Raw genomic sequence first — 18,024 nt, forward strand, 5'->3', positions numbered from 1 at the left:
TATCAATCAAGACTGACATTTTAGTGAACTAGATACAGCTAATCAGTCGGTTTTAAGTAGCTCAAAGATTAATTTTCCACAATTCATCAAACTCTGGCCGACTGAGGAACTCCCGAAGTTAACAAGTGAATAATGCAGCGTTTAAACATCAGCCACTTAGAGTGAGTGAGTGTGTGTGTGTGTGTGTGTGTGTGTGCAGCATGCAGGAAATGTGATTTGCTTGAAGAGATTTTGAAGAGGAGGAACTTTTGCCCCCAGTTTTTTTTTTATTATTTATTTATTTGCTTCAGTTTGGTTCCTGAGCTGAGCCCACTGAGCGTCCGACCTGCTCATTTAGATTTATGACCACGACTCCAGCTTCATCTTTTCCACTCACTGGCTTGACAGTGAAAAGCTTGAATGAGTACTTGGGTGTCCCATATTCCACACACACGCACACGCACACACGCACACACACACACACACCAACCACTGACACTTCAGGGCTGCCCACGCACGCACAGACTTTGAGCAAGGAGGCAGTCATTGTTATGTAAATGTTAATAGACCCGGTGCAGCGAGGCGAGAACGGGAGTACAGTGACTAGAAGGGAGAGGTGCTGGGGTGGGTGGTGGTGTATTCATGTAGGTATATGTCACTCAATTACAAGAGGTCAAACCATTATAACGCCTTCCTCAGCACAGAACTGAGCACCTACACACACACTCACACACATTAACTGTTAATTGTACATTAGTCCACTCTCACATGTATATACAGTACGTGTCCACATTTATAGAGCTCTCGTCCTTTTTGTAATGGCACATGTCTGTACTGTCAGCGGAGGACTCCTACATTGGCTGTGTGTATGAGTGGTGTGCATTTGCATTGCCTTTTATCCAAAGACAGACTGTGCTTCGACTAAAAATGTGACTCTTTCATAAGAATTCCTCATTGTCTTGCTTTATTGGACTCCCATCTACCGGTCTAGTAATTATTTGGTCCTCTCTAGAGCTGAAATGATTATTTGATCAAAATCATTAATAAAAGTCATTCATTATTTTAATAACCAATGTTGTTTGAGTCACTGGTCGAGCCAAACACCAAAAATCTGCTGGTTCCAGCTTGTTAAATGTGAGAATTTTTTGCTTTTTGTGGGTGGCAAACTGGGTATTTTTAGTGTTTTTGACAAAGCAAGCATCTTGATGGCTTCACCTTGGGCTTTAGTAAACTGTGGGCATTTTTTTACAATTATTTGACACTTTATAGACAAAACAATGAACCGGTTAATAGAGAAAATAATCTGCAGATCAGTCAATAATAAGAATAAGTCATTCCAGCCCAACTCTTTTCTGTGATATAATGAAACAAGAGAAAGGAAAAAACGTGAGAGAAATGATGCTAATTCCTCTTAACAGTGGCAGACATGTGAGGAGATTGACCAAGATGCCATCATTATCCAGAGAGGGATGGTTTCCATGTCTCTTAATATCTCAAACTTCACTTCTCCCCCTCTCTCTTTTTCTCTTAATTGTGTTTCCTGCCTTTTCTCTCACTTCCCTCTTTCCTGTGGTATCATTCTCTCTTGTGGTTTTGCCCTTTTTGAATAAAAACTGTGTGCACTTGATTGAGTGTGTGCGTGCCCCATCAGAAAAGTGTGCTCAGACACTTGTCTTGGCCGCGATGCTATCAGTCCTAATGGAAGTCTAGCTGTCACTAGATAGCTCTGTCTTTCTCTCATCTCTCTCTGTTTTACTCCGCTGTCTTTTCCCAAAGGATGGCGTGATAGAGCAGACTGATAGGGTTAGAAAAGAGGAGGAGATGGATTGGGAGGTTAATGGTTTCTCTCTCCCTCCATCTCCCCCTCCTCCCGTTTCTTCTCACTTACTATCAGCCGGCCGAACAATCGGTCCTCCTGTTGCTCGACAGCGATTGGGGCGGAAAGATGTGGCTCTGGCTGATCGTCATTGGATGAGGCCAATCAAAAGCTGGCGTGGCCCGTGGAGCCTCTCCGAGTGGCACCATTTTCAGTCCCTCATCGTAACCACGAGCCACACTCGGAAGAACAATGAATGTCGCTCATGCATGACAGCGCCGGGAATTGTTTTGAATTTGACTCAAATTTCTTTTCAAATTCATGCTCAGTGGGCCTCGTCAGACCCCGTTATGAAGTATCAGATGGCGGAACAAGCTGAGCGGAAAAGCAGGATGGCAGATTCTCTTGCAGTGTTCACTGTCAGAGATAACGAAAAGATGAACGTGATACAGATAAACACAGTTGGAAAGACATCTGTGCATAATAAGTAGAGCTGTAACTAATGATAAATTCCATGATTGATTCATTTGTTAATATTTCTTTCAATTAATCCTTTTTTCTCTAAAAGTGAAAGTAAAAGTTTCCAGAACTGAAGGTGACTTTTTCACTTCGCTGCTTTTGTTCAGCCAACAGTTCAAATTCTAAAGACATTGATTTTACATGGTCTCTGTCTCTGACATGAATCGTGCTTGTACATATTAGTTTGTGAAGTACTGTCTTCCTTTGGTGCAGTCATGAAACCTGGGGTCAAATTTATTGTTCTCGCTGCGATATTTCAAACGCTCCTGTTAAACATGCCGGCAGTAATTTTGAATGACAGGACACAAATGAGCATAAACTCAATCAGAGATTTCGTTCATTTTGCTCAGCTCTCCACAGTCGCCATCCATCCACACACCTACCCGGCGTGGCTTCCACACAGCAGCTCCTCTGAGAACAAATAAAGAAAAGCAGCATTTGTCCTCTTTCCTCCCTCTTCCTCTCCTCTGCTTCTCTTGCTCTGTGTATATGGTGGTGGGTCGCATGGCAGTGCTAATGGAAATGCCAGCTGTGTGGCTCCTCACTCCTCACCAAGTCCATTTACTAAAGTGACAGAGTCATTTACCAGGCCGCCGGCCTCTCCCATCCTCACTTAATTAGAAGACCCCTAGGCCTGTCTACCTTAGCCGGTCACATTTACCTCTTCCTCTGCTCTTCTCGCTCTCTCTACAGTCTGTCTTCCAATTCTTTGTTTTCTGTGTTTTTTCAATCTCCTACTCGTTCTTCCACTTTGTTGTTCTCCCTCTTCTCTCCTCTATCCGTCTCTCTCACAGGAGGGACTCAGTATTATGGACAAATGGCTACACAAAGAGTGAGAGAGTGTATTGACCTGTAGCTGGAGATTAGCTGTTTTTGGAAGAGTTAATGGGAATGTCCATGTGATGAAGAGCGATGAGGTCTCATATCTTTATTTTTCAAAGTTTTGTTTGTCTTACTTTTTGACTCACTCAGTTTTTCTCTTTCTTTTGTTTGCGTAGTCAAAACTGATTTACCGCGGGTCTTATTTCATATCCCTTTCTTCAAAGACAAAACCTTTCTCATTTTTTCTGTTTTTGTTGGAAAAAAAGATACATTTTCTTGTTGTAATTTTGGCAGGTGGTGTTGCTTCAGCATTTAAATTATCATCATTATCCATCATTGTCAAGGACATGGAGATCATTTAACATTGTTTGGCTTCTGGAGACATCTTCATAGGGTTTTTTTCAGAGGTTGGGTGCATACTTTCTCAAGAGTTATACATAGGTGCTTCTATGTTAGCGTGAAGGTGAATCACAAACACTGAGAATGTGCTCCTACACCTGCAGTGCAGTCTTAATGTGTGTAGTCCGTGTGTGTGTGTGCGTACACCCTATATATGTTGTCTCATAGCGGTTTCTAGGAGAAGGAGAAGTCTGTATTGGCCTTGAACTCACGATGTGTGCACACACAAACGACAAATAAATAAGGTGTTTGATCTGCCTCTTGTTTTCACCGGGATGGAGTGTAGAAGAGGAGATCAAGACAGTATTTCAGAAGAGGAAAAACAATGGAGCAGATGAATAATTGAGCCCAGCGCAGGAGATGGAGGATAAAAAGATAAATTAAAGAGACGAAAGAGAAGGGGGGCTGATCGGGAGCGAGAAACAGCAGACAAAACACAACATGAGAGAGATAAAGATAGCGAGGGAGGCAGGAAGGGCAGTGGGCGCAAAAAATACTGCTGGGAGTCAGTTTTGAGAAAGAAAAGAAGAATTACAGCTATCACAGTGGGCACTGTTTTCTTCCACTGTGACACATAAAGACCTAATTCACTAAAACAGGTCTGCAGCAAACAATTTGAGTTGACCACAACAGCCAGCTCTGTCAATAACATCTCCGCAGTGTAACAGCGATTTAGTATTTGGACATCATTCAGCAAATTGAACGTGACAGTAGATGATTTTTCGATGGCACACAATGATGTGATTGCTGTTTCGCGCTTTCACTTCACCTACTGCACAACCGTTCCTCATCCCTCCACTCTTTCCCCATCCTTCAGCGCTCTCTCCCTCCCTCAGTGCCAAACTCTCCCAGTCGTGTTTGCCTTGCCGCTTATCTCCAGTCAGTCAACACATCGAGCTCCTAGCCAGCCATTGATCTCGTAAGCCCCTTGCAATCCAGTCAATGCACACATGCTAACCTCGCCTTTGATTCAAACCCCACACCCCCAACCCACACTAGCCCCCCCTGAGCAGGTATTCCAGCGCTGGAAGAACTAGCTCACTTACATGGACACCCTGTTGAGAGGCATGTTTCTGCACTACGCCTAAGGGATAGCCGGAAAAGCTACAAGGAGCGGCAAGAGCTCCCATTTCTAATAATCCATCGCAGGCATGACACACTGATGCCAAGCAGAATGTGACAGCATGAATTACAGTAACGGCAGCCGTAGCACATTTTAGAGATGCTGTTGCACCCTAACAAACAAGTCCAGTAGCTGTCTTTTTATTTTCCTACATCTCTGTCGTCCTGCGGCAGTTCATGGCTGTGCTGGGATATGCTTTCTCTTTCATGCACATGGCTGCTCACTGCCAGGGCACAACAAACCACGAGAAGATGGAAGATGATTGAGGGCTATTGAAAAAATGCAGGTGTTGGTAATCTCAGTTTGCAGGGAGGAGGCGATGGGGGGACGATGACAGGCGATAACCTTTCCTCATGTCTGCGCCTTCTATCAGCCGCTAGTGAGAGGACAACACCACAAGCAAGGAGAACCTATTTTGTGTTTAATTTTTAGTTTAAATTGGAGCCCTTACTCCAAATTTCTGCTTGACCATGGCTCGTTAAGATTACAGAGTGAGGTTTGGATAAAAGGCAATAAAAGAGCCACAAGTTTATGAGATTTCTGAGAATTTTTCCCTGGAAACTGAACATGACTTTTTTTTTGCCAAATACACGCAATTTTCTTACATGTATCAATGGAAAGCTGACTGTATGTGTATGCTGTCTCCTTAAGTTAGCGTCCTACACATTGACCTTTGGGAGCATCCCGGTAAAACCAAATTTCTCTGCTGTTGTGGAGTTGGAGCCATATGAGGTTAAGCGCTAAGCACGGTGGTAGTTGTTCCAGGAGGCATGTGCGTTACTAATTTATGATGCAGAGTCTCGTGCAGATATCTAAAAATAACTGAAAATAAACTGTGATTTCTTCCTCTTGGCTCCCAGACAGGGTAACCCAGAGAAGAGGCTCTGCTCTGGTAGAAATCTCAGCTGCGCCCCCTCCTCGACTCCTCTACTATAGACCCCCCTTGTGTTTGAATGTTAAAAAAAGAAGCCGCGACAAGGCCGATCCTTTTATGTCTGTAGATTTAACAACCAATGAAAAGCGGCGCTGAAAGCTTTACAGGTCCTTCGGGTTTTGGGGGTGACCGTCGCAAAGCCTGTTAGCGGGACATTTAAAGGCAGGTGATGGCGCTCTGTAAAAACAGATTGGAGAGGAAAGGTGGAGAGTTTATAGCAGAAAGGAGATGTCATGGCATTGCGATATGGTCAGGGTAGAGGCCTGACGAGAGAGGACGAGAGAGAGCGAGGAAGGAGAATTGAGTTACAGCGGTGGATGCTCTTGTAAATAAGGAGATGGCAAGAGAGAGGAGATGGCGGGCTTGGTTTATAAGGTCATTTAAAGGAGTAATGTGGCACGCTGTCGGGAATTGGCTTTCATTAAAAGAGCCATCGAGAGAGACAGAAAGAGGGAGACAGCCAGGGAGTGTGTGTATGTGTGGCTGTGGGTAAGCAGCATTCCCAGCACACGCAGGCACACATTTTTTGGATCTACATGCAGTTATACAAGTACATTCCTGGCTCCAGTAAAGCATTTTATATCCCCACTGGGAAAAACAACCATCATAGCCCCCGTACCACATCAACCACTCTGTGCCACTCCCACTAAACAGAGCCCATAGTGTGTTCGCGGCTACTAGTACAGGAACGATTGTGAACAATAGGACATATCTGTCATGACACGGGGCAGTGATAAGGTTATGCCTGCTCACCGAGGACCCATAGTGTTAGTGTGATTTATGTGGTCCACTGTCCTTAATCACAGTCATAATGATGTATGGAGAAGAGAGAGGGAATCGGTTGGCGTCCATGATGTTCTGAGAAACAGGCCATTGTGCTCCTTACGTTTTGTTCCTTTTGGTTAAATCGTGAACTGTGTGAAAGACATCCTGTGATGATTTCTTTCTCCCAGGGTCTCCAATCACATATCCCCAACTATAGCTGCTTTTGCTTCATCCATCTGTCTATTCTCTGCTCATTCATTCACACTCCTTCTCCCCCTCTGTCATCCTTTTATTATCCAAGACACACAATCCCTTGTTCCATCCTTCTTTCAGCTCTCCTTTCAGATGAAAACTAGACTCACACTCGTTCTGACAATGACACATAGCAGCCGTCTGCCACCATATCCCATCTCCCCAGCACAATGTCTTCGCTGATTCGCCCTGTGTGGGTCTTCCATTACACCTCTCCTTCCCTCTATTCATCCTTTCAACCAGCACTTCCGCTAGATGACCACCTCCTTCTCTTCCCTCTCCGGACCCCACTGCTCGTTTGCATCATTTCGTCTGTCTGTCTCTCTCTGGGCAGCGAGCCAGCTAGAAAGCTACTGTACTGAGGTCTGTATTGACTTTAGATTGGAGGAGTAACGGCATGTTTCAGTCTGGATTAAATTAGATGCTTGGAGAAGGATGAATCTCAGAGAGGGGATTGTGGGGCAGAGAAACAAGCAGAAGGAGCGTAGAGAGTAATCGAAATAACTAAATGTATAGTGGGGAAGAAGGGAACAGAGAAAAGAAAGAAAAGGGGGATTAGTGGCGCAGTGTCAAGTATTTTTTGTCTGTCTGCCCTCTGCTTGAGCAGCATTGTTCTGTCAAAAAACCCCAAGGCCAGTCTGATACAACACATTTCAGAGCATAAATGAGTTCCATCACGTCATATCTATCTCATATCTGTGTTGTACTTAAAGCTCACAGAGGAATCCCGGCCCCAGTTTAATATTTCAGTGCTGCGTTTCCATCCTGCAGCCGACCGGCTTTATCTCTTACCTCAGGCCCTCGCTCTCTTTCTGCCATACGCTTTCGCTTCTCTTATCCCTCCATACATTTCTCTGCCTCCCCCCTCCCATCCCTTCTTCATAAAAAAGTCAGCCCCCACTGGGACAGACACTACTTTAGTCCCCCTCATACCACTTGGATCGGTTCTCATGCTTAAATCTATGTGTGTGTCCATGCTGTAATAGTGCTACCCAAGGGTGGGGTTGTTAAATGCTGTTACTTACTGATCAGCCAGCTCACTCTCTCTCTGCTCCATGATTTAAAACTGGCAATTTGATACATGCACACACACACACACACACACACACACACACACACACACACACACACACACCACACCACAAAACAGGGATCAAGCGACTCATCAACTTGGGGCCCATTGGTGAAGAAAAGTTGAATGTGCTGCTGACACTTTCAACACATGTGCACACACAGGCGCGCAAACACACGCGTCGACTTTGTTGCACACTGGCATTCTGCGCATATGCTAGCAATCTGTCTGTCACACTTAAACGCACTCAAGCTCTCGTGAATATCTTGAAATACACACACACAGAGTTTCAGATCCATTGGGGCCATGTTGTGAACCATCTGTCGTCACCTTTAACAAGAGTGGAGGGCTAACTTGAACACTTGATCTCTTTTCTTAGGCAACATCTGTAGCCTGTCACCAGGCTCGTACATCCAGTATGCCTGCAAATGACTTGAGACACACACACGCACACACACACACACACACACACACACACACACCAAGTCTTGTCACATAGATGCACTAAGGTGCTGTTGCACAGGCTCTGCACAGATACTTTGATTCACTCTCTGGCTCTCGTACATGTGCACACAAACTTACACACACACACACACACACATTGGGGGTTTGTCTTTCTGCTCCTCTGTGTCCTATCGGTTTTTGAGGTCATCTGTCAATCACAGCACTGTTGACACAGCCACCTGTCAGGTGTCCCAGCATGCATTGCGGGGCTTCTCCTGTACATGCTCCACCGGAGGCTGTCACACACCGCTGGACCGGAATTGCTCACTAGAACACTCACAAGCACACACACACTCTCCCTCCCTCCCTCCCTCTCTCTCTCTCTCTCTCTCACACACACACTCACATGCACACGCACACACACACACACACACACAGGTCTCACATACTAGCTCTCTTTCAATCTCAGGAACGTACACACATACAGAGACTACACTGTGTGCTGAATTGAATCACTCTGATAAGCTGTCAAAAGCTCATCTCCATCCAGCTGAATATGCTGCTCATCTTATGAGTTTGATTACGAGGATACTAATTATTTCTTCATCACCTCCCTGCTCTCTTTCTTTCTCTCTTTCTTGGTCTCTCTCTCTCTCTCTCTCTCTCTCTCTCTGTCTCTCTCTCTGTCTTTTTCTCTCTCTGTTTGTCTCCCTAGGTGGTGCGAGTTCCAGTGGAGAGCTGCGAGCAGTACACCACTTGCGGGGAGTGTTTGGGCTCCAGAGACCCTCACTGTGGATGGTGTGTCCTCCACAATGTGTAAGTGCCACGCACACTCATGCACACATTAACGCACTTCACCCTGGTACCCCTCACGTGCTGGCCCGTTGTGTTGTGTACTCGAGAATTGTGAAAGGTGTGTTGTTGGGTGTTTTATGTGTGTGTCAGCTGATCATGTTGGAGTGGCAGCACCCACCTTAATAGTTACACATTAAGCTTTGGGGCCTTTAAAGGGAAAGTCCACCCTAAAATAGAAATCGTTCATATCGTTCACTTTCTATCTACTGAAAATGACATCTACTGTGCTCACACAGACATCACACACAAAAAAAAATAACTGATCTCCACTAAATGGGGTGAATTTTCTCTTTGACAGTTTGTGTTGAGCTCAGAAACTATTTTTAACACCTTGTAATAACTCACGGAAAGCAAGATGGCTCCAACACCAAGTAATTAGTCACATACAACCCTGATTCCTAATAGTTGGGATGCTGTGTAAAAGCAGCAAGCAACAATTTTACAAAGTCTCCCTGAGCCCATGTAGTAACATCCTTTATACAGTCGTGTTGACAAAGTGGTGAACCTCACTCCATCCTCGTTTAGGACCACTGAGTCTTTCCAGGATGCTCCTTTCATACCCAATCATGATACGATCACCTGTTACCAATCAACCTGTTTACCTGTGGAATGATCCAAACAGGTGTTTTTGGAGCCTTCCACAACTTTCCCAGTCTTTTGGTGCATTTACAAAAACCAATGAAGCTGATCAGGCCAAACATTACATATATTGTCTTTTTTCAGTTGAGTATACACCAAAAAGGATAATAAATAATCACATTCTGTTACACAGCGGCCGAAATCAGGGTTGTGCTTCTGATTAATAGAAGAAGTCTGACTTTTACAGCTTGAAAGCTCTTTGCCTGTAGAGATACATGTATCCAGTGTAAGTCTGCCAACTGGCTAAACCTGTTAATAGCACACGAATAGCAACACATGCATCCTTGACAATCCCATATGTTGCGTTTAGCTCGCTTTTGTGTGTGTGCTGTGAACAAGGTATACTACACGTGTACTTTCTAATACGTGCAAACTTTTTGGCACCAGATTAAGCATGAGCCACTCCTCGTCTTAGTGTCTGGTTTATGGACTCAGCCACACGTTTGCTTTGAGATCACTGTTTAAGGTCAGGTATGTAACAGTGAGAGTTTTTCTATTTGTGTTTAGAAAATACATGTAATCACTCATAAGTGTGGTGAGGACAGTAACACTGTCTATAATCTCTCCATTGCCTCCCTTTTACTTCGGTGTGTGTGTGTGTATTTACTCACAGGAGAGTGTGAGAACAGTTACATGTTATTGAAAGGTGACAGGATGTTAAACCACATTTGGAACACCTCGAGCACTTGGCACAATACCATCTCCCGGTGCGTTAATTAAACGTACAAAACATTTCACCAACCTGTCTTTCCTCAAGGCACACACACACACTCACTCTCTCACACACACACACACGCACACACACACACACACACATACGCCACCTGTGTTTCTCCATTTTAGCAGACACACACACGCAGACATCTTTGAAATTAAACACAATCATGATGGAATTGAACCAGTGATAACCTTCCATTTGGGCACATTTGTGACCTTGTGTCTTGAATGCAGCTCGCTCATTTCCTACCTGATAGTGTTGCCAAATTTGGCCGAGGCCCTTCCAGACAAAATGGGAAAGCATTAATAGGCAAATTATTTATAAGCCTTGTTTCAGCCCTCTGGTGCTTTTAGCCACATCTTATTAAGAGCCATGGTAGTTTCAATCAACACTGGAATTGAATGGGGAATACAGTCAGACATACACACACACAGGCACACACACACACTTGCAGGTGTTTCTAGACAAATGAGCACACTTCATTCACACAGTCACACACCAGAGGAACAGTAGAAGGAAAAGAGGTCCATAATGAGAAAACGTGTACATACCTTTGTGCGTCTCTGCTCATGCCTGTACTGTGTGTGTGTGTGTGTGTGTGTGTGTGTGTGTGTGTGTGTGTGTGTGTGTGTGTGTGTGTGTGTGTGTGTGTGTGTGTGTGAGAGAGAGAGTTAGTGACTCTCGGGGGAGTGGTTGACGACAGCTTTTTCTTGCTGAGCGCGAGTGAAGGCTAACTAAATGAGGGGATGGTGGGGGGGACGCTGCCACGCAGAAGAGGCAGTTAGCATTTTTTTCCGCCTCCCTCTTATTGTTAAGGCCTCGCAGGGAGGCCGCGTCAGCACTTTCCTCTCACCATCGGGACCAGTTGTTGCTAACGCGAAGGTGAAGTGATAGCTAATGCATTATGAATAGCTAATAGTAAAATCGCTACAATATGGGGCTATATGCTGATTTTTAGCACGATCAGTTGGCTCGTAATAAGCGGGGGAAATTGCTGACCCCTCTGATATGCGGCTGGTAGGAATTGTATCATTTTTACGGTTCAGCGAAAGCTTTAATGATTGCCTGTACATCTTCCGAGAAGTTTGAATTGGGTAGGGCTGTAAACTGAAAAGATGAGGGGGACTGGGTGTTCATATAGCTTAGCGGTTCTTCCACAAATGTCATGACCAATAAGGTAATGATATAAAGACCTACAGTAATGGTGAGGGGAAGCTATTAGCCTATTTGTCTTGTATTATTGCTCACATTTCTGTGTGTGTTCTTTTGCTGCTGCTCCCCAGTTGTTCACGTAAGGACCGCTGCGAACGAGCAGGAGAGCCCCAGAGGTTTGCCTCCGACCAGAGGCAGTGTGTGGAGCTCACCGTTCAGCCAAGAAATATCTCCGTCACCATGTCCGAAGTCCAGGTATGTCCCCTCTTGTCTGTGGTGACGTTTGTGGTGGAAAGTACACCGTTCACGCAATGAAACAAAAACCAACATCCTGGTGATGATTCATTTCCGTCTGTTTGTCTGCTGCACTGCCTTTTGCCGTATCATTATCTTTACACATCTACGTCTATGTATAGTTTTTCCAAGCATGTATCATGCCAAACCTTTTGGAGTGAAATGCTTCAACCCACCAAAACTCCGTAGAGCACAAAACTGGAGAAACAGTGCTGCTATTTTTCACATCTAATTGGGCAACAACACATCGCATCAGGGCTTAAGCCTATGAATCGCAAGTGGTGTCATAGCAATTAAAATCCAAAGCACATTTCCTGCAGAGCGGAGCTCTTCTGCTCTTTTCCATGTTTAAAACGTCTACATTAACACACGGTACAATAGCAGGAGAAGCCGTTCCAGAAAAGAGTAATAACGGCAGACAGATCACGCCGTGTAGGTGGTGGACATTGTCCTTCCTTCGGCCTTCGTCTCATTTCTCACCACAGTTGGTAATGGTGTCTAAATTGACCTTTAGTCATGAAAAGTCATGTAAAAGTCATATAATTTGTTAGAAAGGATTTAACTGATGAGTATGTATGTGTAGATTTAATTAGGAATTTGCTTGTCACCATCTTTGCGTGGATGTGTGGCAGCCTGTCAGCAGCTCCTCACTGTAGCCACACAGGCTTGGCTGTTACAGTTTGCCTCACTTTCTGTCTGCACGTTATCACGTACGCATTAACCTTGTTCTAGTAGCTGCTCCGACTGACGCGCACACAAGCGCTCGCCCTCTTTTATTCCTGCTGCTGTCGCACACGCGCATACCCACGCTTCACCCCGCCCTCCCCCCTTCGCCAGCACCCATTAACCCCCATGTCATATCTTATAACAATCCATGTACACCATGTCCTTCCATTGATCTTGTGCTGATTGTGCCTCTCGTTCTCGCTCTCTAGCTGGTCCTCCAGGCTCGTAATGTGCCTGATCTGTCAGCGGGGGTCAACTGCTCCTTCGAGGACTACGTGGAGACGGAGGGGCGGATCCAGGGAGGACACATCTTCTGCATGTCTCCCTCTGTCCGGGACGTCATCCCGATCACACGGAACAAAGGTCAGGACGGGAAGGGTGTAGGGCGATGAGGTCATCGGGGAAGTGAGGTCACTGGGTGGTGGTGCGGATATGGGGAGTTTTGGTGATATACGTGAGGAATTTAGTAATTAACTAACTCTTATTTCCTCTTATTTCATTTGACATGCTTTATGCTGTATTTATCCATGTCACTCTCTTTCCTCTCTGCTCGTGTTTTGCTCTATACATCCCCTCCCCTTTATTCCCTTTCCCTTGTGCCTATCTATAGCACTGTATACTCATCACCATGGGCTGATGTGTTTTCTCCTAAGGGGTCTTTTTGTACATCAGAATTGGAGAAAACGAAAGCTGTGCGTCGTCCAGAGCAGAATTTTAATCTTACCGGATGATTTGCTTAGCGCGTCTATATTCAGAATACCTTGTCACCGCCAATAACGTTTGCCCATTCCCTTTCAAAGACCTGAACACGTGTCTCCATTTATCTACTGAAAATAGAACTGTTTTTGAATTCCCATTATCATGCATTATGCACTGTTGTCAGTTTCATTTTATTTATTTTTTTCTATCTAACCGACACTGGTTATGCTCCTAACTCCTTTTCAAAGCAGTTACTTCACTGTGGTTTATCGTTATATTTAAAAATATCTGCATCATATCCAATACTGTCAAGCCACAGAGATGATAAAAACTTGTTTGGTGTCCGCATTCAAAGCACTGAAAGCATGTCAGATAGTGCGTTCCAAGTTTCCTCAAAGAGACATCTCAGTAGTTCTTCAACTGAGCCCATTATGCCCCATTACGAGTTCTCATCAGCTCTGGCATCCAAACACTGATTGGTGCTGCTATTTTTAATGCCACCCCACTGTGGGTGTGACATGTGCGGCGTGCTGCTAAGCTGCAGTGTTTCTTTGTGTGTGCGTGTTATCTGTTGAGGTCACACAAGTGGAATTCAGATTTTATGTGTGACGTTGTGTTGGTGAATAAATTGTTCTAATTAAACATGTGATTTGTCACATTTGTTCCACATGATTAAGGTATTGGGTCTGATTTTAAAACTGTTTGGCAATTAATTTTGGTGATATTTTTATTCTAAACATATTAACTTTCCTATCTGTTCGGTGCAGGTGACAAGAGGGTGGTGAAGCTCTACCTGAAATCCAAGGAGACGGGCAAGAAGTTTGCCAGCGTCGACTTTGTCTTCTACAACTGTAGCGTCCACCAGTCGTAAGTTTCATTGATTGAATATCTCTGGATACAGGTGACATTCATTACTCTATTTTTGTCTTGTTTTAGGCTTTTCTCTCTTGTTCTTTAACGGGATGGTCTCTCTGTCCAGTCTCCCCGGGGGCTGTCTCATGTTGCTGCACATGAAAGACACACGCACACATTCAGACACACAAATATCCCTCCTGCCTCCGACCTCCGCAGGAGGCTAGTGTTACCATCGGAGTGAAAAATCGAATGTGCCGTATATGAGAAACGATTGGGATATGAGATGGTAATTCTAGTCTTATTATCATAACCCGCGACACACACTAATGATACCTCAATGATTAATTCATTATGCGAGGGTCTGCCATAATGCCTCCCAATCTCAGACCCTAACCTCATTTATGACTCTTCCCCACTTGATAAAACAAATACTTGTAGCTTTTTCGAGCACTCAGATACTCAGTCTGGTACTTATTTACACATGAAAGACGAAGGCAAATACACTAATACTGTAATATGGGGAAGGAAGTCTTGTGCCTTTTCCAATGACTTAGTCTCCTTCACACTCCAGATGCCCTCAGCTATCTGCCCAATTGCAGTTCACCACCTCTCCTAATCCACCTTCTGCTCAAAATCTCCACCACCCATCGTGCCACACCCCTAGGTCAGTCCTACCATGAGCCCAGCACGCCTTGCTGCGGTAAAAGAATCCTCGGACTTCTCCGCCCCACCCCGCTTGATACCCTCCCTCCTGTCCGTCCGCGACTGATCCAGGGGAGGCTGAAACGTCTGCTGGGGTATTAGCCTCGGGGCAGCAGATGGCTCGGCAGCCCCTGGGGTACCGCAGGGCTCCATCCTGGCTTCCCTCAGGAAGTCAGATGAGCCTCCTTCGAGGATTGACCGCAAAACACACACACACACATACACATAGACATGCACAGCCACACCTCTCTCCGCTCCGTCACCTACAGCTCATCGAAGCCCTGAATGTCTCGGACACCTAATCCGTTACTGTGACCTTTAACCCAGCTACCCTCGTCTCCCTGCCCCCATACAGAAAATCCCCTGCCACAACAACGATGATTAGCTCAGCTGGTTAAGGGTGTGGTGGTTTACAATGTCAACTCACAGTTAATTCGACTCCCATAAGGACCCTGTGATGTTTGCTGTAATTCCCAGCCCCCTTTACAGACTACGGTACATCTGTAAATCCTACGTGTACAAAAGGATTTCATGCAGAAATTGAAAACACCCAATTAAAGAAAAGGTGTAACATACTCTCCTAATGGATGTATTAAAATGTGATATGACATAAAAGATCCCAATATCTCACAAACCAAGTGTAAGAATTGTATCAGAAGTGACGCGGACAAGAGACTCGCCCATTTGAAGATATTACCCCAATGAACTCTGATTAAATCCGCTCCCTGATCTAATACAGCCTCCGAGTGATGTAATGGACACGTTTAATGAAGTTACAGATATGGCACGTTGCATCTTCGGCAGTGACTCTGATGGCGACAAGAGATGCTGAGATAAGAATCCCATTTGGAGCTGGTAGTCCGGCCCGCATGCCCGCTGTACCCCTCCCCTCCCACCCCCGGACATCAGTGTGTGGTGTCTGATGAGATCAGACTGGTAATGTCATTGGCGTAATGACTTCAGGCCCACACAGCCACATGCAAGGCACTGTTTCCAGTATGCTTGGTCATTCTTTACAAGGCTGAGTTTCCTCTAATGGTCTTAGAATAAAAAATCCTGCAGGTTTTACACAGTGAAGCAGGCAGACATTCTCATAACAGAGCACAAGCTGTTATTTCCTACATGCTGTCTTCTGCTAACATTAAAGCTACCTTTTAAACAACAAGGAAGGAATTCGACATTGGAATTGCTCCATCGTGTTTCCTAATAGTTTACACTCACAGGCTGACATCCAACCCCCATCCCAAAAAACACACACCCCTCCCGCTTATTTACTCAACTGATTACATCGTGGCCCTTGCCTTTTCAAAAATGCCATAAATTTGCATAGTGGTATTAATCTAATTAGAATTCCCACTGTTTCAGTTTAAGGGTTGCCGAGATTGAAATAGAAAATCACCCACGGCCATGATTGCTCCTTAATTAAATATTTCCATACGCTTTTTCTCATTCCACAGCCCCCAATGTATTAAAGATAGGGAGGATAGGATGGCAATGAATCGGGGTTTAACTGTCTGTATAAGGCCATATGAAGCACCTTTTCTTGCTATGGTTAATGTGGCTCGGGCAGTGACTGGGTCATTTGTTGTGTGATTGAGGGTGCACTTAGAGTAATTGGGAGAAAAAGTGCATTGAATGTCATACAAAGACAGTTTTTTTTTTTGATAAAGAGGAATGTAAAAAGCTCTCAGGAAAACCTGAGAACGATTGCAGTTGAAAGAATTTAACAATAAATTTTAAGCATCTCGTTTTACAGTTACATTTCTGCCCTGTGAGCGGCACATTCAGATGGCAGTTTTTCTGTATGCTAACCACTCAGACATGCATTAATAAAATCATGTGCGCGAATACTAGTCCCTCTGTGTTTTATCAACCCCCCTCAAATTTGAAAGGGATCCAGTAATCATAGCATAGACTGTTCTAGAGGACCATTAAATTATTCACCACCTCTCCTTTGAAATGAATAGTAGCCAATAAATAACTCATTTTGCCAAGTGCAGGAGTGTCAAACGCACCTCACTAGGAGAGCGGATTGTATTTAGCACTCCAAACTGACTGAGGAGAGGGAGAGGAAATCACAGCCTTTTGTGTCAGGCCCTGAAAAAACACTACTGCTCCAAAGCTAGCATAGCTTGATTAGCATCTGAATGTGAAGGGATTAAATTAGCATTATGAGCGTGGCCATACGGGGAGCGTGTCTGCAGCCTCTGAGTGGCTATGGCCGATGACGAGTGACAAGAAGGAGGGACAAGCAGATACTGGGGGGTCGGAAAAAGGGAGCCCACCCCTGGAAAAGAGGAGAAGAACTACCGAATGTCCCCAAATGGCCCTGGGTGGGCTTTTTCCTTCTAAGGAGTTTGCGCTGAGGCTAAAAGAGAGGTTTTGAGATTCTAAGGCAGCTCGTGACAGGGGGCCCCTGGTAACTTCGAGGAGGCAAAGAGCGAACAGTAGGGGGTTGTCAGACAGGGCCGACTGCTGGCCTTGGGTTTCACACATAACGGCACCTTTTATTTCAAAGGACGTAATCATAAAAGTCACAGAGAGTTGGCAGTGGTTACCTGCTGACATTTTGCTCGTTATTTCAAAGTCACTTATACACTAACAAGGTTGATTTGACATGAATAAAAGATAAAAGTCAAGATAAAAATCATTATTATCGGGGCTTGGCGTCAGATGTGTTGACGGGTGTTTGGGCGTGAACTACTACTGTAACTATACATTGTACTGATCGCTGCTTGGTTCTGTTACCTGCTGTGTTAAGTTGGTGTTGTACTGTATTTTGATGAGCACTGATCCTTTGGTGGGCCCCCAACAAAAAGAAACACTCTTTGACATTCAAAATAGTGATTGTTGCAAGCTACACAATGAGCTCTGCTAACTTGCCACGTGTTCATTTGTCTTGCATCAGTAATGTCATCTGCTCTTTTGTTCAGCCTTGACACTCTTTCTTCTGTTTCTTACCAACTCACTTGGGACCAAACATTGAACTAAAACCCCCCAGTTCTGCCGTTTGAGTCTATGCACTGTATGCTAACCCAACCTAGTGTAGCCTAATCACTTTCCCTCCATTTGTTGGCAACATTGACAAATCTCCTATTTGCTCGTGCGCGGTATTAAGAGGCCTTTTATTTCCTTAGCTGCACATCCCTCATTCTAAATGGACAGCTTCTCTCAGCACAATGCTAAATTGGTCAATTAAAGCGGCGGTGGGATTGAATTAAGCTCCAGCCTCTGATCTTGCTCAAAAGGAGGGGTCCGG

General features: G+C 44.8%; 1 protein-coding gene across 4 annotated transcripts in view; it reads left to right on the top strand.

Annotated features, from left to right (window-relative positions):
- LOC121612496 (plexin-A1-like) overlaps positions 1-18,024 on the top strand; it is a 183,671-nt gene that overhangs the window by 88,408 nt on the left and 77,239 nt on the right. For all 4 annotated transcript variants that reach the window (XM_041945414.1, XM_041945430.1, XM_041945423.1 and 1 more), the window contains exons 5-8: positions 8,841-8,941; positions 11,621-11,744; positions 12,719-12,872; positions 13,976-14,075. In XM_041945414.1, the coding sequence (XP_041801348.1) occupies positions 8,841-8,941; positions 11,621-11,744; positions 12,719-12,872; positions 13,976-14,075 (479 nt within the window). The remainder of the gene's footprint in view (positions 1-8,840; positions 8,942-11,620; positions 11,745-12,718; positions 12,873-13,975; positions 14,076-18,024) is intronic.

This window comes from Chelmon rostratus, chromosome 2 (genome assembly GCF_017976325.1).
Source record: "Chelmon rostratus isolate fCheRos1 chromosome 2, fCheRos1.pri, whole genome shotgun sequence".
Taxonomy (NCBI): domain Eukaryota; kingdom Metazoa; phylum Chordata; class Actinopteri; order Chaetodontiformes; family Chaetodontidae; genus Chelmon; species Chelmon rostratus.